This window comes from Phasianus colchicus, chromosome 8, assembly GCF_987193195.1.
Source record: "Phasianus colchicus chromosome 8, bPhaCol1.hap1.1, whole genome shotgun sequence".
In the NCBI taxonomy this organism is placed as follows: domain Eukaryota; kingdom Metazoa; phylum Chordata; class Aves; order Galliformes; family Phasianidae; genus Phasianus; species Phasianus colchicus.
In genome coordinates this window covers 33425284-33452551 of record NC_143443.1, presented here as the reverse complement: position 1 = coordinate 33452551, position 27268 = coordinate 33425284, and the positions used below count along the sequence as shown (strand labels likewise).

Below are 27268 nucleotides of genomic sequence, written 5' to 3'. Positions count from 1 at the left end.
TCAACTCATTCATAGCGCAAGCAGTTCCATTTTCTGTTTGAGAATGCAAAGCAATTCTTAGAAAGCTGAGTAATTCCTTCCTCAATCTGTGCTTTGTTCCCTACATCCCTCTCAGCAGAGCACAGCAGAAGTCCCTCAAACGATGCTCAACAGCAGAGCTCATTTTATGTCATAAAGTTATGTCTACTCCAAAGTAACTTAAAGCAAAACTGTTTCTTGCAAAGATGGATGAAAAACAATCTCTGCAGAAGATGTGCCTGAGCTCTGAGCTGCACGCTGTTTGAAAATGTGGGGAGTGAGGCCAGGGAGGGAGCAAGCAAGAAGCAAAAGGAACCAGCAAGCCACCAACCCACCCAGCAAGGGGGGCAGAACAGCCTCAGAGGACAAAGAAGGTGGCACAGGTCATGCAGGTCACCAGAGGAGGAACACACTGATGACCAGAAGGTCTGGCGTGCCAGCAAGACACACCAATTACAGCAATACCAGCAGTGTGGATGATACCTGCTGCCCAAGATGGGAAAGAGCACACTCATCCTTCTTAATATTTATGGGCAAGCATATCTTCCACTGCCTTTTAAAAGAATTCTACCACAGCTTCACATTTGAAGGGTTGCAATTCTACAATATCATAAAATGAGTTTTCTTTCAGAAGTTACTACATTTAGCTGCAGTTGGACAAACACACCAACACCTGGAATCAATTTAAGCTAAGAGGAATGCATCGTTTCTGCACAGGCTGAATGGGGCATGCTCACAAAATATGATTTGTAAGAAATGCAGCACATCTCTGAAAAAAGAAAGTATTAAAATAGAGTAGAAATAAACACAGACCAGGCGTGGTTAGGAAATGGGTGGGATGAACCACAGAGCTAACTCAGTACTTTCAGACATTCAGAAACAACAACTCCGCATGCAAACATGCAAATTTTAAGTGTTTTAATTTAAAACTTAAAGAAAAAAAAAATACACAGATAAAAGTTGTGTAATTCTGGTTAATGACTGCTATAAAGTTAAGCCAAAAAATAAAAATAAAACGCAACATTACGAGCAGCATTTGTGCTGTTCCCTTACTTTTTATTTCAGAAAAAGCTATAAACAGCAGCCCTTCATGCACGCTTAAAGCTGAACAACCAGGCTAAATTGCCCTGCAGGAGATTACTGCCCCCCTCATGGAGAATGACTGAAAAATCACAATGTAGACCTCATCGCTTTCCAAGATGCAATTGCACTGTACAGGTAATGTGTTATTTAACAGACAGCAAACTGTCAGCCTGCAAGCAGATCAGCTGAGATGTGAAGCTCTTAAGTTTCACATTGGTGAAGGCTCTGCAGAGCACAAGCTAATGCACATCAAACTATTTGAAGTAACTGCATGTGTATACACTTAAATTGAGGAAAAAAAAGATACAGAAGTAAGGTTCTAGGTCTCATTACAGTAAGTTCCAGTTATTCCACTTGGAATATTCCCATTTAGACCAGGCTGGCAGTACCCAGTTCCCAGAGATCACTACCATGCAGCAACACGACATGGAAAGACCCCTGTTCAGAGCAGATCCCAAAGGCAGAACAGCGAGCAGCACTCACCTTCTTGGATTTCTTCCTCAGCGTATAACCTCTGTACCAACCTAGGGGGAAAAAAGAGGAGACAGCATTAAAACCTTACACCTCCCAGCAGTTGCTCCTTCTCAGCTCAGCAGCCCATGCCTCGTTTGCTCTGACACACAGTGAGCATCTCAGCTAAAACAGAGCCTTTGAAAGCTATAAGGTTGGGGAGAATGGGAAAACTGAAGGGGAAGTCCATGTGGCAGAGATGGTATTCCACACAATGCATTAAATTGAGATTCATTTCATTTTCATTCATAATTTACCAACATGAACGAAACCAACTTACAAGCGTTAACTTCCTGGTACCTACTGTTTGTCTGGTTTGATTTTACAACCTGTTTATGTTGAACAAATTCAAGTTTTCAATTGTAGATCGGCCATTTGTCACCTCTTCAGAAGACAAGAATGTTTCAGGATTTACAGCACACAAAACAAAACAGAAAAGCAGGCAGAGGTCCTGAGGAAGCTTGCAAAAACTAAAAGCACAAACATGAATCAAAACGTCTGGTAGACAGCATTCACTCTTACAGCAAAATTCCTTACTCTATACTCCAGGAGAAGGAATACAAACTAAAGTCTCAAGCATGGAGGATTTTCCAGCCTGTTCACCATTGGAGAGTCAACTCATTATCTTCTCACTGCCCCAGATCATTGTCCTCTGTGCCCATGTGGGGACAGGGCCCAAACTGACAAGCTCCATTGCCCTGCCATAGCCACCACCACGTGTCCCTCAGCCACACAGCTCTATCTTTGCCACTTCTTTTCCCAACCCAACCTGCTGCCTGACCCAGGACACGGCTGAGATGGGGAAGCCATCTCTAACTAACCCAAAACATAATGCCTGTTCAAGTTTTCAATTCTCCATTTATAGCAGAAGCACTGCTGCAGGCAGCTGCCTTCCCATCTCCTGCAGCAAATACAGCAGGGCTGTAGGGCAGGGCTGGCACTGACACAGGGCTGCAGTGGCATCATTAAGCTGTTCTCACCTATGGTGCGGCCCTGCCTCATTTTACTCCCAGCATTTGTAACCTCTGCCACTTTGGAGGTCCAAAACAAGTGAAAAAAAGAAAACCTGATAGAAAAGAGAGCAAATATCTAACATCAAACACTGACCTGCAGTACCCAGCAAACAATTTCAGATCCTCCTTGGTCTATTTAAAGCAAATTCGGCTTCACACAAAACATCAGTGAGAAGAAAACAGGCTGATGCCACAAACGTTTTCTAAACTGAGTGGGCATTTAAGTGGCTTAGTTGCACGTAACAGGGTTTTGAGCCTCTCCCTGTAAAACACTATGGAAGTACCCATCCAAGTAAATGTCCAACAAAGAAAAGGGAGGCACCTGCAAAAGGCACAGGAAATGCTTGGCCAGCTCTGTTGTTCTTCTTGATACTTGCTATGCATTTACCCAGGTATTAATTACATTAAAATAAGAAAATAAGATATAGAAATAAACAACAGTAAACAATAACTAAATATCATTGAAGGATGAGGAAAATATTATTCTAAACTGCCTATTTTGGAACCCGAACTACACCTTTCTATAGCAGACCTAGAAATGAGCAGCTGCTCAAATACAAACTTAGTTTTGAAGCTTATTTACTGCTACATCTAACAGCCTTTTTCCTTAATAAATAAATCTGACTTATTGATCACATCTCCATTTTGACTTCTACCCAATTATATAAAGAAACAGAAGACAACAAAAAATCAGGCATGTGCTAGTTTAGAACACAGCAAATATTTGTTTAGGGATATCTACTTGAAAAAGCTATTTATCAAGGCACATGACTCTGCTGTCATCCAACTTTTCCTGTAAGGTTCACATTGAGAAGTGCACCAGGAAATTTTCCAATGGAAAAATGAAATGTTCTGCAATTCAACCTGAAATAATAACAGTAATTTGACTTTGAAAATCCATTATTCTCTCAATTGTTGTTAGAAAGGAGCTTCATCTTTCCTTTGGGTCCTTCAAGAGCAGAAACATTCAAGTTTTACAATGGAAACCACACACATCACCAATCCCATCACCTCGATGCAAACAGAAGCTGCTTGCAACAAGCCTCAAACATCACTGAAACTGCACGTGAAAATATTTGTAAAAATTGGTTCAGCACTTCAGAGAGCAAATACACTTTTTCTGACTAAATTTTAAGAGATGAAAATGTTTCAGTACTAAAATTAAATTCTGAAGTTCTCTTTCTTTTTTTAAACCTGCAAGTACCATTTGAGGCACATATAGCAGAGTCCGCAGTAGAAATCCAATCCAGTACAAAATCCAACAGAAGCCTGGCTGGTCTTAGAGCAAAAACCTGCCATAAGCTCTTCTTTTTGACAAAGAGGATTTAGAGAAGGAAGCAGTTACAACCCCACTGCTTCCCAAACCCTACCAAGACACTGCTTCCAAGGCCAGACACAGCCCTGCATCCAGAGCCCTTCAGGCAGGCTCAGCAGGACAGGCAGGTGTGTGAGCACAGCTGGACATGGGGCACCTGCAGACACCAAGGCACCTCCTGGGGCAATCCTCCCAAAGGGCCTGGGAAGGAACTTGAAGATCAAAGAGCTCAAATAATTACCCAATAATGGCAGCTCTGTGAAGAAGAGAGGTAAGAATTGCAGCAGCTCATTTCTCATCACAGCGGGGAAGTAATGAGTAACCATTGTACAAAATGCTTGGCAGAACATTAATTTATTTGCACTTCTTTTAATATAAACTCATCCCAGTCGCACAAAGATGCCAAAAGCCCAAAACCATGAGCTGAGAGCACAAAGGTCTTTCTGTTATTTGAGTCGAAGGGGAAAAACAAGTCATCTCCACCATCCCATTAAGTTGCCAGCAGTCACGATTTGACATGGTTTCATGCTCCTTATGAAGGATTCAATGTTTCTCCCACATTCATTAAATAAACCAATTTAGATACACAAGAATACAAATCTGCTTAATATTTAAGTCTTCCCACTTGCTTTTATTTATTTATTTTTTTAAAGTTATTACTAAAGCATATAACTTCAGATAACAGAAAAATTACTTTGCATAGTCAAAACTTGACATTCCAGTGGCAACCTGAACCTTATAGGAAAATACCAACCCAGAAACAAAGAGAAAATTAATTTGCACATAGTGATGAATCAAGCTTGTTACGTCTGTTGAAATAACACTGTTTAAGTAGATGTAACTACAAAAAAAAAATCTGATTAAACTAATATCTAAAACTAAATTAGCACTCGGACCAGTCTAGAAACAAAGTCATTCAAAACAGTAAACCAAAGGCATTTGCAAAAGTTTAGTTATGTGCTGCTTACACCTCTGCAGACTGCAGCAGACACAACTTACAGTCTAGGATATAATGAAAGAGATGTATTTTATCTGGCTTGCTACTGGATCAAGGGAGAGCAATAAAGTGTTCTGACAACTTTCACATTCTGTTATCAAACTCAGCATCCCGATTCCCTTTTTCACAGATCAAGGAAGGAAGGATTTTGCTATGTGTAGTGCTTGTACAGTTTCATATCAAAACAAAGCATCTGAAAGCCTGAAATCAGTCCATAGCACTGTAGCACATGTATCCATCTTACAAGAGTGACATAAATAATTTAGGACCCCAGTGACTTTCAAATTCAGATTAAACTTCTTTTAGCAGCAGGTTCCTTCGCATTACCCAAGGGTATCCAAAAACATCTATCATTTCTCTAAACGTAGGACAGATTCTGCAATCGATCCATACAAATAAAGCTGTGAGAACATCCATCTTTCATAAAAAAGGAGATGGTTATTCACCAGGTATCGACCACACGCTGCTTCATTCACATCTAGCATTGGTTAATTCTGTGCTCATTAAAAAGAACGCGCTTTGTCCTTTCGCAAGAAAGCAAGTAATTCATCACCTGATAATATGGGATGATAAAGTCACAAACAGAAAAGCAGTTGTAAAAACAATGTTTGGACAATGCACGTTTTGCAAGCTTACCTTCATATGTTTCTAATATGTGCACAGTGTCTCCTATCTGTAAGGAAAGTTCATCAGGTCCCCTCGCATCGTAATTGTAAAGAGCTAGAAAGAGAAAACAAGGCAGTTAGCACATGCAAGGCAACAGCTTTCAAGATTCCTTCTCCATACAACTGATATCATTATTCATTATTGCTACATTCAGTCTCTTTGTGCAGCTTCTGGCTACGTTTGGTCAAGTTCTTCAATCCAACAGCATGTTCCCTTAGAGCAGATCTCAAAAGGCACACGCACACTGTTCAAAGTTAGCCTCTGAACCTACTTACAATGCTTTGCTTCTTCATAACAATACCTTCAATTAATTTTTTTTATACCTGTCTGTCTTCCAGTACTTTGTGTCAGTGCGATGCAGGAAGCCTCACACGCTGATCTGCCCTAAAGCAGCACTGAATGATCACCTTCAGCCCACACTAAAGCCAAGTGAATGCAGCAAACGCTGGAAGGAAGCTTTGGAAACTGCTCATGCCTCACAGCCATTGACCTGCAGGCTGCTGACACCTCGCAGAGTTCACTTCTGGACAGGGAGAAACACTGAGAAGAAGAAAAACTGTTTTGTTGTAGATAAAGAAAGTCAGACAGAATAGTCAGGTATCTGCCAGTAAATAACTCAAATAGAAAAGATGCATCACCCTACTCGTCAGTGACCTGACATTACAAACACTAACTTCAACTTTTAGGGGGGGGGGGAATTATATAGAGTTTGTTTGCTTAAGGAAAGGCCACTTCTCCCCATGCTTCACAAAAGAAGGGCTAAAACCAGGAATGCCTTAAAGAATACTGAATGTTTATCTGACAAATATGCTGCAAACCAGGTTTGATTAATAAAAAAGTCTTTCACAAATTATCTAGAAAACAGTTACAGCCTCTAAAGCTACCTCTTGGTTTTGTTTGTTTTCATGTTCCCCATGGAAGAAATCCCTCTGAAAGAGACAAAGCCTTCTGATACCTGGTAGGATCTGCACAACCGAAGGCTACAAGCCCAGCATTTCATGAGACTGACGTTAATGAACTATAATGAAAGCAGACCAATGAAAGGTTCATTCATACTCCACTTTGAGATGCTACGGATTTCTTAGCCTTGTATTTCCAGTACACAAAAGGCTGAGCTCCTCTGAACGGAGATCTCTTCTTTACAATGGGAGCTTTCAGAGCACAGCATCAAAGGAAAGCTACTCCTTTATTTTAAGCATCTGAGAATCGATATTCGCTATTTGCCATAACGATCAGATTCCAATAATGCTTTTTCACTTCCATCGAAGTTATGTCTAAACTTTCAGCCATCCCTTGTACAAGCAGTTATTTCTGCCTCCCCATCATTTCCCAGGGATACGAGCTGTGCAGCACTGCCCACAAAGGCTCCAGTTGCTCTCTGCCATCACCACTATCAGAATAGAAAGATGCAGATAACTGAGATCAGCCCAGCCCCTCTAGCAGGAGACCTTCACAGGTGGTTACACCAAAACAGCTCACGGGACATTAGCTACAGGTAACATTCTCATTACAGGTCACAAAGCACTTCCACGAAACCCTCAAAGCAAAAACCTACAGCAGAAAGCACAAAGCCACCCTTACACAACAGCGAGGTATCAGACAGGGCACAACCTCTGCTCCCCATTTATTCCAGGTCCCAGGTGAGCCCAGCACAGCAGCCCTGCCAGCAGGGAGGTCGGCAACACAAGTGCAACATGCAAAACGTGGTCAGAAGGTACTGAATCCCAACATACAACGTTCCTGGCATCAAACACGTGAGGTGGGTCCTTGGTTCTTGTCTGGCTGGTATACGGAATGAAAGAGGTACAAAAAAAGCAACAGAAATAGGAAAGACAAAACGTATGCAGCACAGGATCCTACAGAGTTTAGGAAAGGACACTTGAAGGTAAAAATGAATAAAGATCAAGCGGATTGCAGAAACTAATAATCACCAGTACTTAATGGAGGCTTTAGAAAGTGATACAGTTTTATTGACATCAAAACAAGCTAAGCTAGCTATTCCTGTTTTAATGTTTTTGTTAACTTTCCCATTATTAAAACGAGATAAATCCTTGCTGCCAGGTATCTGGAGCACAGTATTTCAAAGCCATAATTGCTATTCTACAGGAGGAGAGCGTTCTGTGAAAAACATTAACAAAAATTAACATTTTGAACTGTTCTGAGCAGAGGAATGTTAACAACCATGAATACATGGCACGCTTCCTAAACAGCAGCACAAGGGACAGTCTGTTTGATAACACTGAGCAGGAATTTTCTCTGTCGGCATTTTGGGAGTACCAGAAAGATGAAATTAATCAGTTAGCACGAACTCTTCTGAGTTTGGATGCTTAAATCCAAACTTTTGGCCTTTACTTACATTTCTTGAATGTCACAGCTGTCGCCAGACTCAAGAGAACCTGAGGGTGCTCAAAGTGCAGAATGAGCCCGTCTGAATCTTTCGCCTTGGAGACCCTGATGAGCAATCTCACCGTGTAGAACCAAACACCCAAACCAGGAGAAATTCACATTATGACAGATTAAAAACAGTTCTGTAGCAAGTTCGCACTTCAGCGAACCATTTCTCCAACACTTAAACTGAGTAACACTAAGGATCAAAGGCAACTGCGAATAAAAGACATTAAAATTTATATCCGGGAGTGCTAACTGGTGTCTGTCACAATGAGGAGGGTCACGTCACATGAACTTCACTGTAATGACCAATTCTCTTGACTGAAGATGACAAGCAGGCATCGAGCAGTAATTACGACCCATGACAGCTCCCACTGACCCCAGCTGAGCAATGAATGGTGGCCAAAGAAGGCAGGCTTATTTCAAAATAATAAAAAGTAAATTTGGCTTGCAGCAGCATTCGTAGATGATGAAACAAACAACCGGAATGACTATAAAGCACATTCCACCCCTGTGATTACAAAACAAGGCTTGAGCTACTGCATGCTCCTATGAAAGCCAGCAGGTAACCCCCAGCATGGGGGATTTTTTATGCAGTAATATCAAAAGTTGTTACGACAGAAATGTCTGATTGGAGCTAACAACAACGCTTTAACTAAAGGAAAAGAAAAAACACAGGAGTAAAGCACAAAACTGGTACATGTATGTCTTGCCTGGTCAACAACATACAGAGGCACAACTGAATTATGGATCAAGGCCCAGTGTTTTCAAAAAGGAAACACTATACTAGTTTATAAATTAGTTTTAAAAAAAGAAATCTTTGCTACAACTGCTACAAGGGGCATGGATACTTTAGTGCCCAAAGATGCATGGCTACAACCCAGCCCGAGCAAGTTAACCTCATGGTTAACACAGACTAATTCAGTACCCTGTGTTCTTCCACATTGAGCATGGCACAATGAAGAGGCACAGTTATGCTTTTTTCCTATTGCAAGTAAACACTCCCTCTCCTTATAAGAATACTATTTACAATGCAATCTCTCCTTAAGCGACACATGCAAGTTAGAGAAATGTTAAGAAGTGATGTCCAAAAGATACCACAAGTAACAAGCTTAAGAAGGATGCTGCTTTCTGGCTCAACCAGCACGCTGCCCATCCACGGAAACACCAATCTTTGCTCAAGCACTTCTGCCACTCCTCCCCAGCCTGGAGAATGCTCTGCAGCAGAGATGAAGGATCAGGTTCCTCATGCCCAGCACACAGGAAGCAGCTTGAGGTGAGCAAAGCAGTACTCCATAAAGGGGACCTCCTTCCAGAGGGCAGCTCTCCCTGAAAAAGACCTTTCAAAAGATTAGGGGAGAAGGCTTCAGTGCTCCCGAAAGAGATGTGTTCTTAGCAAATATCTGACCACCATTTTCTAATTACATTTATAAGGTTACTGCATGGAAGAGAACAATGTTTTCTCAAAATTACAGAGAAAGAGCTAACGAGCCTTCCTTTCCAGTTCCAGGCATCATTAGCTATGATTTCATCTAGAGTTGAAGGACTCTGCTGTATTTGCAAGATCATACCTATGGACAGCACTTCCTCGACCACCCTGTGATGGGCATTCTTGTACTGACTCACAAACAGACCATTGCAGCTGCAGCCTTACACCTACCCTGCTTAGAAAAGCCAAAGCAACCCACACCTCACTGTGACAGGAAAGCAGGGACTTCAGAGCACATGCTGACAATAAGGAACAGCTGATCAAAACAAGCAGTGGATGGATTCAGCATGATCTGTTACTAGGCTGACATGAACACAGAGCAGTACTCAGCAAATCAGTTATCTATGTCAGCCTATTTGGAGTTCCAGCTCTAGGATTCAATGACCAGAACAAAAGTAGCAAGAAAAGTGCAAGCAAAAAAGAATGCAAAGTCACAAGTGACAGAAAGCATCCTGAAGGCACCTCTCCTTTGTACGCTGCTGTTCTCTGCTTAGGACAGCTATGTTTCAGTACCAGAGATATTTCTGCTCATCAGCTGAGTTCCCAGCCACGATGACCAAGCAGCTGGTAGGAATCACTGCTCTCTCCAGCCTCTTCCTTCCAGGGCAACAAAGAAGCAGATTTACAAAAAGGTACTGAAATGTCAAAAGCAAAGGATTAGTGTGGGCACAGAAAGCACAAATTTTCAACTCCAGGAGTTGATAAAGAAAGGAACAATGAATAGGGCATTACAGTAATTGCACTAAAACCCATTTATTACTAAAGAATATAAAACAAACACCTCTACAGGACTGCATTCATCAATCCATGCACATTAGAGAAACAAAGAGTGCAAGACCAGAAGAATGAAAGAGAGGTGCTTGGTAAAAAGCAAAGGTAACATCACTATGTACTGAGAAAGCTTTTCTCTGTATGAAAGCTGAGATTGCATAAGATACCATAAAAATGTTAGCGTGTAGTATTCCATAGAATATTTTGCATTAAAGCCTGCATTAAACACTTTACGCTCTGGAAAGAAAAAAGTAACACATTTAACATATTATCAAGCTTTATTCGATGGTATCTTAAAAAAAAAAAAAAATCCAACACATATAATAATGCTTTCTCATAAAAGCAAACTGAAACCAGAGATAGAAGCAATGCCTACTGCAAATCTTTACCACTGAAAGCACATAAGAAACCTGAAGATTTTCCTCTTTTTTATCTAAACAAAAGTGTCAGATTTCCACGTTACAGTGACTCCTTAGATCTCCATTACCTACCCTGAAATGTTTCCAATTATCACAGCTGAGGGTAATGAAGAAAAAAGAACATAATTTCACAGATCAGGATTTGCACCTAAGCTTTGCTAAGGATGACTGCCTCATCTGTAGGGCAACCAAGCGCAGACCTTCCCACATTACTGAAGTCACCCTCTGCATTCTCATCCCTGGTTTCTTCAAGCTGAAATCATAGTTCTCGGTACTTCAGTTGTTTTGTCATCCAAACTGCAACAAACCAGTCAATTTGCACAGGAACACACTGAATTTAGAGGTGAATCTGAGCACGCTGGCTGAGTGAGCCAAGGGCCACCCAAGCTGTAAGCATCACTAAGCACTAAGTCAGGTTGCGGAACAGATGGCAGCACAGGGGAGCAAGATGTTTTGCAACACATCTGGTCTCTTATCACTACCCAGCATGAATTAGTAAGCTGAAAAGACTTTGTAAATCCAGGAAAAAATAAATAAAAAAAAACAAAAACAAACTGAAGTCATTTTGCCTTCCAGAAGTGAAAGCACTGTGCTGCTGCATCCTCCAAGCAGATCTCATGTAGGAGAGAACAAGATGCTCGCTTCTTTCCACATGAATAAGAAATAAAATAAAATGGAGTCCTAGGCCTAAGATTCATCCAAATTCTGGCTTTTTCTCCTCTCACCCTTGAAGATAGATGCTTGTTCTAATGGAGCTGATGAAGATGCCAACCTTACCAGCCATCTCCCTCCTCTTTTTTGCCGATTCATCTGCACTCTGATTGCTTCAACCAGTAAGTGCTGAGGATATGAAGTTAAAAACAGTGTTAAAAAGAAGAGAGATCACCATTGACTCTAACATTAATAATGGGGCATACTGCATAGGTAACATAAAGGACAATCAAGAACATTTAAATTAATTTTTAGTATTAAAAACTCCTTTAACTGAAACACATGATACGCAATAATCACACAACCCAAACTCTTCTATGCTGGCATTTGTAGTTAGGAAACTGACTTCCACAAGCACAAAAGATGGTCAAGAGGCAGACAGATGCCTTGGCGTTTGTCTTCTCTAACCCAGAATCACAGAGTTTTGACATTCCCCTGATTTTCCTGCATTTCTCTGCTAAAAGCAATAGCTTGGCTCTCACTATGGTGGTCAACAGGCCACGTTCTTAAAGAATGCAATGACAAAATGCAACCATGCACTGCTCCATCCCTGCTACGGTGCACCTGAAGGACCTCTGTGCCTTTAACAGCTGAAACCTGCAATGGCTCGTACCCAAAATCTTTGATATTGTTGTTCATAAAACACATCAAAATACACGCTGGGCATGAGGAAGGAGGAAATGAGTTAAACACCGGATGCAAGAACTCGTGCAGCTTATGGTCAGTGCTGGCGCAGGATGCAGTGTGTATGAGCCAGCCAGGAGTCAACAGAGGCCAGTTAATCAGACTGAGGCTGCACAAAAGATTAGTGACCCAAGCAGGCATTTCTTCAGTGATAACCAAGAAAAAAATAATAATAATACAGTGAAAACAGAGAAAGCAAGAACTTGTGGCCACGCACAGAAGGGCAACAGCATCAACTTCAATGGTGCTGGCAGTGGATGCTGGACACGGCCAGTTCCCCAGCACCTGCTGCTCATGGGATAAAGCAGAGATTTTTATGAAAATACCTTCTTCAGCTCTCTGCTGGCGCTGCACAAAATCCAGACAGAAGGACGTTTTATCTGCGCGAGGATTCTGACAAACACAGCCCACACAGCACTCCTGTAGCTCTACTTGAGGATGCCTGAAGCGTCAGTCCCATTTCCCCAAGTTTTTTCCCCTTGCTACTGCAGGTCTCTATCTCACCAAACATATTTTTGTGAAGAGGGTGCCTTTCCCTGAGCATTTCTGCAGCAGCAAGCTTAATGTTATGGCTATATTTTAATAGTCATTTCAATGGACTATAAAAATCAAGTTCAACACAATAAAACTTCTATCACACTACTGAGGAAACTGTTAGCAAAAAAATGGCCCCTGCAAGACACTATTCACTGCAATACGGAGCTGATGATGCAGAGCAAAGAGCCTGAAGCAAGGCGACGGTGGGGCGATGGGAAGAACTTCCATTTCCTACTGTTCTTCCTCCCCTGTATTTCTACCAGGAAAAAAAAAAACAAAACCAAAATCAAGATTCCTGTATTGTGCTCTCAGGAAAGCTTGTGGACAGGGGAAGGGAGGAGAGGGCGTTTTAAGATTTTTACACATCAAACCTTACTCAATTTGTTTCTGCTTGCCATCACCTTATTTGTCTCTCGGCCCTTCAAGCTGTCTCCAACAGCAAGAACTATAAAAGCAGGGATCCACAGGCAAGTAATCCCTGAGGAGCTTGTTCTGTTTTCTTAGAAATAGCAGCCAGAGAGAAGAATTACCTGCTAAGAGCTGTAGTTTGATCCACAAACACCTCTTTTCCACAACAGCGAGGCTACTGCAGAAATAGGAAACGTGTGGCACTTCCCTTGAAACTGCATCTCATGCATACAGGAATGAATGTGAAAATGCAACCAAGGACACTAATCAAACAGCACTGAATGCATTAGAAGAGCGGCATTTTGCAAAAACAGGGAAAAATTGTTTTTCTCTAAACCAATAAGAAACCACATGACTCATGCAGCTTTCAGAAAAGCAAGAGAACTGGCTTGGCAGCTAATGCTAACAAAGAGGTTCTGTCTGATTCACTCGGGGCTTTGGGGGCCAGGCTCTGGGCTCAGCCCCATCTGGAGCACCACACTGCTTCCAGCTCACACTGATGGATGATCGTGCTGGAAGAAGCGCGGAGAAGAAAATGTAACTGATATGGGATTCCTATTCTTTAAGAGCTCTGAATTACATTTTACTCTCCCCATAAATCAAATACACGTATCTCCCAGAAGTACAAAACAGCAGAGGAACAACTGAATAATCTGCTTGCACAACTAGAACTCCCCACCTTGCTAATCACTAGGATCCTAGATTCACCTCTGTAAAGCACAGGCTAATTTGATTGTTCTTAAACCTTTTCTAGCCAAGTACAAGTTGACCTAGCCCAATTCCATCTCAAGTGAAGTGATGGCACAGAACCACACGCCTGGGCAGTCAGAAGCAGCTCCCAGCCCAAACACCTGGGAAGCCCCAGCCTCCAGCAGCACCAGCTGCACCTGGAACCTCAGAGTCAAGAGGAAAACTCAGTGATACTCTGCGCTTGTTTTTCACTTGCTGCTTGGAAGGTTTTCGGCAGGTGCGCAGAAGGCAGCAGGAAGATGGCCCTGTTTTGCGAGAGGTCACACTGGTAGAGGCACTTTAAGGACCAGAGCAGCCTTTTGATGGCCACCCAACAACTTCCAGCTCCCTCCAACATTCCCAATTACATCCCAAAAGCCATCGATTAAATGAGTGCTACCACACCCACAAGCATTCATTCCCTGGGCACCTAGCCTCTATTTTGGCCAGGGTTCAGCAAGAGCCAGCACAGACACTGGAGGCACCAGCACGACTCTCAGGTCAACCTGCAGTAGAGAAGCATGCAGTGAATGCATCAACGTTCACCATTATTCCAACCAGCTGCTATAAGAAAAGAGCAGACTATTCTGGCTTTCTTTTTGGCACATTGTGTCCCCAGCACCCTTCCAACTACTGGCTCCCTTTGCTAGGAACACACTGTACAGCTGCCAGCAGTGCCAACGGCCAACGCTGGCTGAAGGACAACCATCTCACTCTGATGGTTTCCAAAGCAGCCTAGAAGACATTGAATCTGCTCAAATGATGAAATTTGGCAAGCTCCAACTGTCAGTGCACCTTTGTGGTGAACTGGACTGCAAACGTCCTTCATAATCACTTCCCCTTAAAATTCTTGGGTCTGGGTAAAAATACTCCACCCATCTAATAACTTTTAATTAGACCAACTCCAATTTCTCATCTATTCAACTTATTAATCAGTTTCACAATCCCTAGGTCTTTTCTTCCTACAAAAATCAGCAGGCATTTGCTCCAACTAATCCTGTGGGAATGTCTCACCCAACACTTGGACCACTCACAGTGGGGCTCATCCAGCTCGCTGGCCACTGGCAGTCAAATAAACATTAAAGAAGCACTAATATACAAGCACAACACATGCACTCCCAACCTTAGAGCAGTATCTTGATATATGAACAGTTCCCAGATCGTGCCTTAAGGACTTACAAAGTCATCCCAATGTTTTAGATATTCAGTTCCTAACAGTATGAAATCTCATGTCCACCTTCATGTGCTCCAGCTGCAGAAGTCCAAAGAGTGCTTTCTGCATTTGCTCAGGTGAGTCACCAATCTGAACCATTTAAATCAGAGTTACCACAGCTCTGTAAATAGAGGCCTCCTTTGCACCAAGTTATTGATAAAAATCTGCTCATAAATCGTTTCGAGAATACTTGCAACTGGAAACTCAAACAAGCTGAACCCACACAAAAATTCTAAAAATGTAAACAATACCACAACTGAGTAATTCTCCTTACTCTGTTTTAGAATGTGCTTATCTGGCTATATCCAAGTCACTGCCTTCATTTATTTAATAAATAAGACTCATCACACAGAGCTCAGAGCAAGTCACTTCAGGCACTCCTCGAAGCCTCGCTTGCTTCTCAAAGACGTTTCCTTCTGATTAAAAGGCTGCTAACGAAGCACCTTCCGTAAGCTGCAGCAAAAGGACCCAGTGCCACCAGAGCACGCATTACCTGCACCAGCACCCCAGGAGTGAGACTGACTGTATCAGACCAGAGTCCAAAAACCCAGAGCCACAACCACAGAAGCAGCCCCCCAAACCGCTCTTGAGTTCTTAGCACAGCAGTGACCCGCACTGAAGCCACCCAGTCTAAAATAACTGCAGATGTTATGCTATCCACAGCAATGTCTTTTTTTTTCCTTTAATCCCCGTAGACTCTTAGTTACAGTAAAACGCATAAGAACAAAAGCCAACAAACAAAAATAAACAAAACGTAATATTAAATAACATAAGAATATTTGGCTCTCCATCAAAACTCCCGGATTGTTGTTTAACCCCCTTTGAGTCACACACGATGGAAACTACTGCCTCAGAAATACCTCTGTGCCACACAAAAATCTGCTCTTTACTCCCACCAGAATATCTCAGTAGCAGAAAATTCTGGGAAAAGAGCCTTCACCTACTGCTCCCAGCCCCTCCTTGCTCTGTCACATCTCTGAGCACGCTCGACAAAGGAGCCAATTCCCACAAACACAGCAGCTGTCAAAGCCTTACAACAATTCTGAGCTGGTCCTGGGCACGCTGCTCCCATCACCTGGGAAGTCACACAACACCAGGTCTGTCTGTGCCTGGTGAACAGCGAGCAGTGTCAGAAGAGACACAAACACAGCAAAAACTTGACCAAAGTCACACACAGACAGAAGACGGACTGTCAGCAGCCATAAGCACCCCTGACAGGCTCAGAGTTGGCTGCTGCACACTGCAGCCAGCACAGCAGCTCTTACTGGAGGTAGAAGCCCAGATATGTCCAAAGCTAAACCAAAAACAGAAACACACAACGCCTTTATTTATTCTTTGCTTTAAGTTCAACTTACTTATAAGTTATACCAGTGAAAATCCGAGAGACTGGTCCTCAGAAATAAACTTTAAATGGGAGATAAAATAAAGAAGAAAAAAAAAAAAGATGATCTCAGGTCTGCTCCATCTACATTTCCTAGTCAAAGCAGCACTGGGAACCAACAGGGAAGACAACCAACATCTAGTAATGATAATATGAAACATTAGCAGGGGCTCTGCAGGCACAGTGGTTCCGCCTCCTCCTGCTGTGACAAAGCAGAAAAAGTGACAAGAGTTTACAGCTGGCTACTGGAACAGAAGCAAACAGCTCCATTGCATTTGCCATTTTTCCCCCCAGCTATAAATCTTGAAGGATAAACACTTTTCCCCATCAACGACAAGGGTGAAGCAGGAAGGAAGGAATCTCAGTAAGGGCAACAAGGCAGACAATGCCTGCGTGCAGAAAACTGGCTAAGGAAAATAAGAGATACTGCCAAAAAGATAGGAAACCATTCAAAGAAGCATATGATATTAAAAGCATTATATATATTATTATTCCTTCATGTAAGCAGAAGCTGAGCAGGCTCTCATGTGTGGCTGTGTACCATAAGCCCATTTTGCTCAGTCTCAGCACCGTGCTGCTACAGGCTGAGCTCAGTCCAGGGCTGCACACCAGGCAGCACCACCTCATAGCAAACTACAGACCTGAAATAAGCATCACCGTCTGTAGTTCGGGTTAAAATGAGAGCGCATCCTACAGGCTTGAACATAAGCATTGCTTTCCAGAGCTCTGAATTACAAGCGAGCCAGAGACTGCATGAAACAGACAGCAAAACGTTTTCCATTCTGACCACAAATAAGTAAGAAAAAAAAAAAGAAATCAAGAGGACAAGCTGGTCCAATCTCCTATTTTGGGAGAACAGCCTAAGGTTTAATCAAGAGAAAGCTTCAAGGATCACCCATCCCTTTATCTATAACTTTCCTGACCTAAACAATATGCTCAACCGTATTTCTACTTAGTCATTAAAATCATAGCACAACCTCTCCTTTAGAGGACAGCATTTGTAAGACATTCCCAGTAACCACCTCAATCAGCTGCAGCCATTTCAGGGTCACGATCTGTACACTGGAGTCATATGCACAGCACATTTTTGAAAGCATGCGTACTTTTAAATTGTTCACCATCTGTGTCAGGACTTGGAAACTCAAATATCATCAGCTACTTCCATCTGGCTCAGTGCTGAGATATTTCCTGTCCCAAAGTCCACTACAGGAATACTTTTTACATTACCAGTTGCTTTCATTTCACTTGGTTGCTGATACACCAAATGCTACACGCACACCAAGCTGGAGCAGAGACAACTTAATTCCCCAATAAAAGCACCCAGCCGCACTCCCTGAGCCCACTGTGTGCTGCCAACATCTCTGCCTGCAGACCAGCTGCCACAATGATGGCTGTGTTACAGGCTGAAGCATCAGCTGGGAGGCAGGCAGGCGTGCTGCTAGAAAGGCAGGTACCAACTGAGCTGCCTTCCACTTAGCCCCGTCAGCCTACTAAGGTATTTCAAGCACTGTCATCAGCACCAAGAAGCAACTTATTTCTTTTTCAATTACTTTTCTTAATATTTTTTATTATTATTATTATTATCCCAGAAATAAAAGAAAACCTCTACAACCATGCGTTCTCAGTCTGGCATGCTCAGCAACCCCTCCCTGGGAGCTGGGCTCAGCCAAGCTCACCAACATGTGCTAGCCTACTATGCAGGACTTCAAATCTAGTGCTGTCAGTACTTCTGTGCTTTGTTTGGAGAGGAAGGAAGATGCACACAGAGCATTTCAGTGCTGTGAGGGGCTCAGGTGCCCCGCAGCACTTGGTCTCTCTGCATGCTGTGGTCTGTACACTCCTCACCTCCCACCTGTGCTTTCAGACATCACACATCCAAGCGGTTCAGGAGCCATGTTCCTTGCAGCTCTGCTGGCAATCGATGAGGAATTTACCATCTCCAGCACTGTGTCCATTACCAGAGGAGAACAATACAGTTTGCTGCTGCCAGCACACGGCATTTCCCCAGCACTCCCACTTCGTGCTCCTCAGAACGCTGAGTGCAGCTTCATGTGGGATCCGATCAAGGTCTCTCCAAGCTCAATTAAGCTGTGAAGCTGTACAGAACAGAGTGCCCAGAAGCCAAGATCCTACAAGCACACACTGATCACGTACACCTTTACTTTCTTCCTGTCCCTAAATTACAGAGCAAACCTGCACAGCTTTCTCACTTGTTTTTTCTTCTGGGTAACACAAAGACTTTTTGCTATTCCAGCTCCCTTCGGTGAAATCGGCTACAAGAAACCTCTGAAAATGTTTTATAAAAAGGTTTGTGCTAAAATAACAGTAATAGTACCCTAAACAAAGCAGCACTGCTAGGAAATACTGTACCACATTAGGAAAAAAGTGCAAGCGTGGTGGCCAATAGTTACTCCAGTTATCCATCTGTTTCTTTTGTTATGTGCATGGTTATATAATTGCACATAATAGTTCTCAATGTAATTATTTCAGTTTAGTTACAAAGCTATATGGAGCAGAAAAATATTTCAAGAGATAGTACATATTTTGCTGATAAAACTGAAATTCCATAACCGCTGCTATTTGTGTTACAACTCTTTACATCAATAATCACATTTAATGCACAAATTACATAAACATGAGAAGACTGATAATGCTATAGATGTATGTATTATCACCACTTCAGCCCAAAAACATGGATAAAGTTTCACAACCACAAACGTTATCTTTCTGAACATTCTTTTGGTTTAGATAGAGTACCATCTCCATTTTCCTCCAAGCTCAAAGAAGCATTTCAGTAACTCATTAAGGAATATATTAAAAACAAAAAGAAAAAACCCTGCAGTTAGAACACTGCTGGGATCCACCACAGGCCAGAAAGCAAAATTAAGGGTTTTCAAGTTTGCAGCAAAGATACACTTCTCCAGTTCATAACCAATGGCCCACCTCCGTACCAAGGAGACCCCTACAGCAGACCATCCATAGGAACTGAGGCCAGTCATCCTTGCACGTTTTGTAGAAGTTTCAGCTCTGCACTGAGTACAGACATGAGATTGACATCATTAATGGAGCAAATCCTTTCCAACTGGATTAGCACTGGCTCCTCAATGGAGCTTCGATTCATTCATCTAGGTAAGCTTCCAGCTGTTTATCTTAAGTTAGACACATCCACAGGTATTTACTTAACAAGGCGTATTGGATTTCAGTCCTAGAGGACTACTACAGGGTTAGAAAAGGCATACCCTGCATGTGGTCCACAGCCAACACGGGACAATCTCCAGAAACACAAGTATTTCCCAAAAATGCTTAAGCCTGTAGTTGCAAGCTGAGGGACAAGCTCCCTGGAGATGCTGCTTTGGCTTTAAATTGCATTCAGTTTACTTCCCCCTTCCTGAAAATTCTGCCCATACATAAAAGAAAATGTATTTACTTTATGCCAATAAATGCAAAATAATAATAATAATCTAAACAGTCATTGCAAGGAACAGACAAACAGGAAAACCAAAGAAACCAACAGGGTAGGTGCTACTTCTTTCTGTAAAACCTTTAACCAGGACCCCGTCCTACTGTTGTTCCTTCCATACCTGTGTATGACATGAAGCACAAAATCTCACTGTAACAAAATTCCCCCTCCTCTTCTCTCTTCTAGGAACAGGAGTGTTAATTCAAGTGGATACACTCTCAAAGCAACCCATATAACTCAGGAGAGTTCAGCCAATGCTCAGCATCAGCTGGAAGTCAGCGATGCGCTGCTCCATCCCAACAGCCTACAGCAGAGCCATAGCAGAGAGCTACAAGGGTATTTACCAGCACTGAAGCACAGCACATTTTTAAAAGCTCTTGTAAAAACTCCAAGAACCTTTCAGATCACAGACAACACACACGGAAGGTCTGGGGTAGTTTACTGCCCCTATAAAGTCGCGCTGCTCATTAACTGATCCCACTGCAAACCCTAAAGGTTTTTCACCTGCAGCTGTGAAGCACAGAAATGATTAGCAATAAAGACAAACAGCTGAAGCTCACAACCTTCACGAGGTCTTTTCATCAGGCTGAAGTAGAGGCTGGTACCTCTCTTATTCCTGGATATTTAAAATGAGGGCCAAAAGCCAAGGTGCTACAGCTAAAAACAAATGCAGCGCAAATGGTGACTGCACATATGGAATGCACACAGATTTCATAACATCCTATGCGAGAAAATGAATAAGGAAAAAACATATTTCTGGTAAAGCCCTTCTCAAAACAATACCAGCTTGCAACTCTGCCACTGACAGCTCCTTTAGGAGTAAGTACATGTGGCCATGGCACACAGGAGGGCATGTTGTCTCCAAGAGGCTGAATCTGAACATGCTTCCCCAAAATAATAATGCACTAATAAATAAATACAGCATATGCACATTTTTACTCCTTTGGTTCTGGACATCATAGCACAGCACTGCTGTAATAAATCCGTGGTGCACAGAATGGCCTCAGAAAGACTCCAAATTCGCTCACAGAACAGCAATGCTAAGATGCACCTTCATTAACTTCCTAAAATCCTTTTAAGGTAGGAGTAAAAAAGGCAAAAACCACCAATTCTTCATGAAGAAGGGAGGGAACCTCCAGTGTCCCCAGTCACCACGCCAACAACCCACAAATACTGGATTTTTGGAAAACCTGAAATCTGTTCTCAGCATTGAGGTCCTTCCTTGCACAGCAGAAATGAACAACCAGCACTGACCTGTATGAGTTTCAAATGGCATTATTCTTATTAAATTCCTGTCCATCCTTCCAAAGGGCCACTATAAGGGAAGGACAACTGAAGCTGCACATCACAACCTTCATAAATTATTTTACCAACTAACTATATGGTCCTCCTTTAGAAATAAAAAAAATATATATATTTTTGCATATCTGGTTTGAATATACTATATATATGCCTTTTGAAAAGCTATCCCAAACCCTGGGAGGCACGACAACACCCTGACCTGGAAATATGGCAAGTCCATCCTATTTCAAAGCATCCCAAATCGGGCAGGTTATCATTTGCCTGCAGTGACAAACAAACCAAACTGACCAGTAACAAGGAAAAACACACCAAGTCCCAAGTGGGGCGGCTTGGAGCAAAACTGGTTTCCTTCCTGGGTTGGTTTGTTGTTGTTACAGTTGCTTGTTTTTAAAAAGCACGCATGGAAACACAAATCCTACCCAGAACACTGCTTATGTGGGCAGCTGGAAGGTGCTGGTTGAGGACAGAACTGCAGACACCTCCTCAAGCACCCGCACTACCCTGCCTACCTGGGGAAAACCAGAGTGCACCCAGGTAACCCCTGAAGTGCATCAACAGCACATATACAGTCACAGATAGACCAAATTACTTAAAGAAATGCTGGTATCCTTGATATATTTAACATTACCATTGGCCTACGACCTGACATTGCACTTCCAGGCATCAGGTGCCATCCTAAAGTAATATATTTAAATACAGCTCCATGTACACTTACCTAGCCCCTTCTTTATCAGCACATTCATAAAACCTGCCTGAAGTTAAGAGCCTACACTAAGCACTATTCACAGTAACAACAGCATTATCCTGCTTTTTTGTCGTTCATTAGGAGAAGCAGAGAGAAGTACAGTCAGCATCCTGAAAATTATCAGGGTCTGAAGGAGAGCACACAGCTCCAGGAAGCTCTCCTTTCCCATCTGAGGCCAGCAGACTCACTGCTTCTCTGTTTACAAGAAAGTTTCAGCTGTCACAGTGGTGGTCTCATGCCTCCTTATCTGCTCTTAAAAAAACATTAAAGGTATTTTTGGCGCAACTTTTGAAGCAACTGCAGTAGCCCCAGTTTCACCTCTTACTGCAGCCTGTGGAACAAAGGAAAAGTGCTCAATAACTGCAGAAAGCACAGAATCATTAAGGTTGGAAAAGACTTTTAGGATATTCTAGTCCGACTCTCAATCCATCCCCACCATGCCCATTAACCATTAACCATGCCCAAGTGCTACATCTCCAGAGCTCCTGAAAATCCCAAGGGACAGTGACCCCACCAGCTCCCTGCACAGCCTTTGCGTGCCGTTGCCTGACTGCTCTTTCTGATTTTTTCCCAATATTCAACCTGAACGCCCAAGGGGATTTGGAAATTACCCAAGCCATGTCATGTTTGTTTATCTCAGAAGTGCTACTTAGGCTGACAGATTCCTAAAGCATCTCATTGCACCTCATTTTTATTGCCATAAACAAGAACATCAACATTTTCACCTCCAACTACAAGCACGAAACAGGAGCCTGAACAGCTCCTGCAGGCACTACTGCAGGTATGCAGCAGATACACACAGCGCCTGGACTTTCTGATGGTCCTGCTCAGAAAGCCATGCACCCACACAGCTACCTCCATTCCCAAGCATGCCACATCCCAACAACGAGATGAGAGCTGCAATGACGAAGGAGAAGGATGAGCGGCATCGGGAGCGCAGGAAAGCTGCTCCAATCCAGCTGCTCATTTTCCTCTTGCAGATGGCTGCCCTACATGATCATCTCATAAGTCCCTCATGCTATTCCATCCCCACCCGTTTCTCATCCCGCCTCCCCAGGCTCTGAGCCCCACCAGGAAGCAGAGCTGAGTCACGCTCACGGCTGCCCTCTGAGATAAGTTTCACGCGCTGCTCCCCGCACGGATCGTGGGCATGCAGTAGCTGCTGGGAACCCAGCACTGTGGGATGGGGTAGCTGAGCAGAAAAAGCATTTCCTGAAACATCTGCACCCAATCTCTCTGTAATTCACTCCCAGTGCATCGCCGTCAGCAGCCTTTGGGACTTGAGGTGTTAAGACAAGTTAGTCGTGCGCAGGAACACGCTAATCCAATGGGGAAAAAAAACCTACATATGCATTACATATAAACATATGGCTTTTATATATACACACAGACACACTTCTGTGCTCCCACAAGGTAAGCAGCATAACCCACAACCAATGACACCCTCCTGCTGATCGCTGCGTCTGCTTCAGCGCCGTGCCCACGCACTCCATCAGCTCAGTCCTGCAGAGATGGATGGCAGCTCCATTAGCAGCCCTGCTTGGAGGACACAGGTGTTGCTGGTTTGCTGTCACACAACACGGTTCTGCTGTCACTCTCCAGCACTGGCCATGGCAAACAGTCGGGAAGACAACGTTCTTTGATTAGGATGTTCACCTTAACAATGTGTTCTCCATTGCTGCTCTGGGACTACACGACTTTTGCACTGATCCACTGCAACCTGGAAGCTTCACAACCAGTAAAGAAGAACACCAGAAGCCTTGCAGGGTACGTAAGTCCCCATTTTTAACTACACAAGGACATGTAAAATATATTTACCAAGCAGAATATGAATCTCCATCAGGAGGAAATTCAGCAGTGCAGAAAAGAAGCTGTCCTCTCCAAAACCTGCATTCAGCAGCATAACAGAGAATAGCAGCACCCAATTAACTCTAAATCCCATTTAATCTCCTTGCAACACTGTGTCTCTTCTCAACTCTCACACCCCATAGCTCGTCAAAGTATTTCTCTGGCACTACAGATCATCCCACTCAGCTAACTCCAAGGAAAAAAAAAGAAAAGAAAGAAAGAAAGAAACCATCATAGAAATTGCGAAGCTATTACCAGAATATGACAAAACTCCAAAGAGCAGCAGACAAACAAGAAGTGCAGAATGAGCCTCCGCTGAGGACTCTGAGCCTTTTCAAGAGTTACAGCTTCAGCACACTCCCAGCACAAAAGTGCTCGTGCCTGTGCTTTATGAAACCAAGAAACAAATCAATATTAAATTACACCTAAGTTCACTCTCTACAAATGCAGTTTCCCACACTGGATACCCAAAACTTCCATCTCAACTGCCTCCACAACTCCTCGTCCTCTCGGAGCAAAGCAGCTCCGGGACATCACTCCCCAAAAAAGCACCTCAGACGTGAGACATCACCCTGCAATGCAGTGCGTGCCCTCCAGTGTCCTCAGGTTTCCAACAGCAGCTCACACTGCGTGGTGACAGATCTATTCCAGCAGTTCAGAGGTACAGCACTGAGCACATGCCATAGACTCGGATAGCATGCCCTTGTTTTCTAGGCACATACAGGCAGAATTTTAAAGTAATTCCTAAAACTCACTTGTGTTCAGTTTAATCCCACACGTTCCCTTCTTCCTGTTCCAGTTGTTACACAAGGCTTAGCTGTGTACAACCGATCTCAGGATCCAGAGTGCAACAACTGCGGGAGAAAACACTCCATTTCTTACTTCCAAACGGAACACGCAGGTTTATCATCTCCTTCCCCGCGACAAACGCTCTCGCTCGTGTCGGTTTTCTCCTCCTCAACCCCTACAAAACGCTTCCAAACCCTATGAAACACCGCCAGCACCGCGCCGGGCCTCCCGCAGCGCGGCTCCGCCAGCATGAGAACAATCCGCCTCTGTGCCGGGGGACGGAAACAGCCCAGGAGACATGGAACCTCGGGCAGCAGCGGGGAAACCCCGGCACATCGAGGGGCACGGGGCGAGAAACCCACTTTAAGCCAGAGAAAGTGGTACCGAGCGCCGGGATGGAGGTGGGGAGGGGGGAGGGAGAGGAGAAACAACACAAAGCTGCAACTTTCTGCTCGAGGCTGACTCGAGCGCAGGTCGAGCCGCGCTCCAGCACGAACTCCTCGATTCCAGCGGCCGGGAAGGGCGGCCGAGAGCCGGGAGAGCAGCCGTGCGGAGCAGCCGTGCGGCTCCACGCTCGCCCCGCCGGGCCCAGCGCAGCCCCCGGCCCGGCGGACGTGCGGGGATCCCCGCGTACTTCGCGGAACGCCGCAGCGCAACAGGCGGGCGCGGGGTTCGAGGGGAGGCAGGGAGGATCCTCACCTACGCCGTATTTCTCCTCCCTTTTGGTGGGAACCCAACGGGTCATGGCGCTGGGGCGGCCGGAGCGGGCGGGGATGCGAGAACCCCGCTCCTACGCCGCCATTTTCCAACCGCGGGACGGGAAAAGTTTCTACCGACGGCAGTCATGTGGTGCGGGCGGAGCCAGCGGCCGGCCGGGGGGAGCCGGCACAGGGCAGCCCCGGGACGGCGGGACGAGCCCCGCCTTCGCCCTCGGGAACCGGGGGACGCCGAGAGCGCTCCTCCCGGCCCGGACGGGGCCGAGCGGCTCCGCTACGGAAAGCCCAGCAGCTCCCGGGCTGACCGCATCCCGGCCCCACTCTGCAGGAAATCTGTCCCGCTCGGAACCGGCTCTGTATAAAAGCGGCGCTCTCCTCTTTATCCCGCGGTCAGAAAGCGGGAGAGGCCCGGGCTGCGTCCGAACTCTTCAGAAGTCCGGAGAAAAGTTGGTTAGCTTTGGTTTCTGCTGTATTTTCGGCAGCGGGATTTGAGCCTGTCGCTGCCCCGAGGAGCGGCACTAACGCGGGGCCGGCACTCGAAGCACGGCGGGCTGTGTTAGGAGAGCACCATTTCCGGGTAAATCCTTGCTTCCGAAGACAAAACACCTCCTAAATCGGAGACCTGCTCCAAACCCAGCCTCTCCTGGCTGAATAGAACCATCACAGTTCGAAAACATCTCCAGGATCCCACCTCTAGGACCCCCAAGCCCAACCCACCCCCTCATACCCACCAACCACGTCCATCAATGCCACGTTTTCAAGGCTCTGGATCACCTCTAGAGATCCTGGACTTCACCACGTGGAATAATTTGATTACAGAAGAACAACCAATAAAAATAATCATCCTGATCTTGGTTGGAGCTTCATGATCCTTGAGGTCCCTTCCAACCCAAGCCATTCTGTGATCCTTGCACTCCCAGAGAACCTCAGCTTCAGGAAACACCTGACTGGCTATCACATCAGATTGCTCCTTTGCTGGAGAAGCTCCATGCACATGGATCATACTTCAGTGTCTTTGCTCTGCTCTTATTGTTGAATATCACTGGGTACATAGGGCGTCACTTTCTACTCATTATCACCAAGTTTGAGGATCAAGTATTCAGCTCCAACATCTAAAAGAGGCTACACCTTGTTCTATGAACCTTCCCTTTTCCCATCCTTGTGATCTATTGCCCAGGTCACTACCTACAAGTTCAAACTAATCTCAATTTCATTGCATTTCATTGTCCTGCTGAACCCAAGAGCTGCTGTGATAGATCCAACCTCTGCACCTTCCCACATTATGTCCTGGAGTGAGGAGATCAAAAGATTCTTAAAGTCAGCTGCCTGGCTTATCATCTTTATCCTGCATTAATGAGTAAATGATTAGAGTCTTACTAAAGACAACTTACAACGGAGCTCTTTGATTTAACAGGTTTATTTTTCATAAGATAAATCAAAGTGAATTAACTGAAATAATGGGTATACTTGTCCTGTTGCTATAGTCATCTTTGTAACTTCAGGCAAGCAAAAGGGGAGTGAAATGGAAAAGCAGTGCAGAAATAATAGTTATTTCTTGTGACAAGTATTTCTCAGTTCTACATGGCCTCAAGCTGCACCAGGGGAAGTTTAGGTTGGATATCAGGAAGAATTTCTCCATAGAAAGAACTGGGTTTTGGATCAGGCTGCCCAGAGAGGTGAAGTCCCTATCCCTGGACATGGTGCTTAGGGATGTAGTTTAGGTGGTCTCTGGACTTGATGATCTGAAGGTTTTTCCCAACCTCAGTGATTCTGGGATTCTTTTAGTACTGTTATATTCTTTTCTGCAGCGCCAGCAATTATGTGTAGCAAAAGCAAAGAATATGAAGCAGCTCAGACATTAAATTGTTTAGGGACCTTTAAGACTATTAATGTAAAAATCTCTTATACAGGACTTGATTTACTTTCATTTAAGTTTCTGATAACAAAGAATCACTTCCATAGACACCATGCCAGCTTTACAGATACGGAAAGTGAAAAAAATGATACAAAGCAGCACTGATTTTAATTTCAACCCAGACATAGTTGCAATCAGCTCGTGCATAGCAAAAGAAGGCA

At 44.0% G+C, this 27268-nt stretch overlaps 1 protein-coding gene across 3 annotated transcripts in view; it reads right to left on the bottom strand.

Annotated features, from left to right (window-relative positions):
* Positions 1-25328, bottom strand: part of DOCK1 (dedicator of cytokinesis 1) — a 272132-nt gene extending 246804 nt beyond the window's left edge. For 2 of the 3 annotated variants that reach the window (XM_031597310.2, XM_031597311.2), the window contains exons 1-3: positions 25176-25328; positions 5573-5656; positions 1585-1625 (exon numbers count right to left, since the gene is read on the bottom strand). In XM_031597310.2, the coding sequence (XP_031453170.2) occupies positions 1585-1625; positions 5573-5656; positions 25176-25221 (171 nt within the window). In that variant the 5' untranslated portion in view covers positions 25222-25328. Of the gene's footprint in view, positions 1-1584; positions 1626-5572; positions 5657-19913; positions 19942-25175 lie in introns of those variants that run through there. The other variant, XM_090145652.1, reaches the window with a different exon arrangement.
* Positions 25329-27268: the final 1940 nt, after the last annotated feature.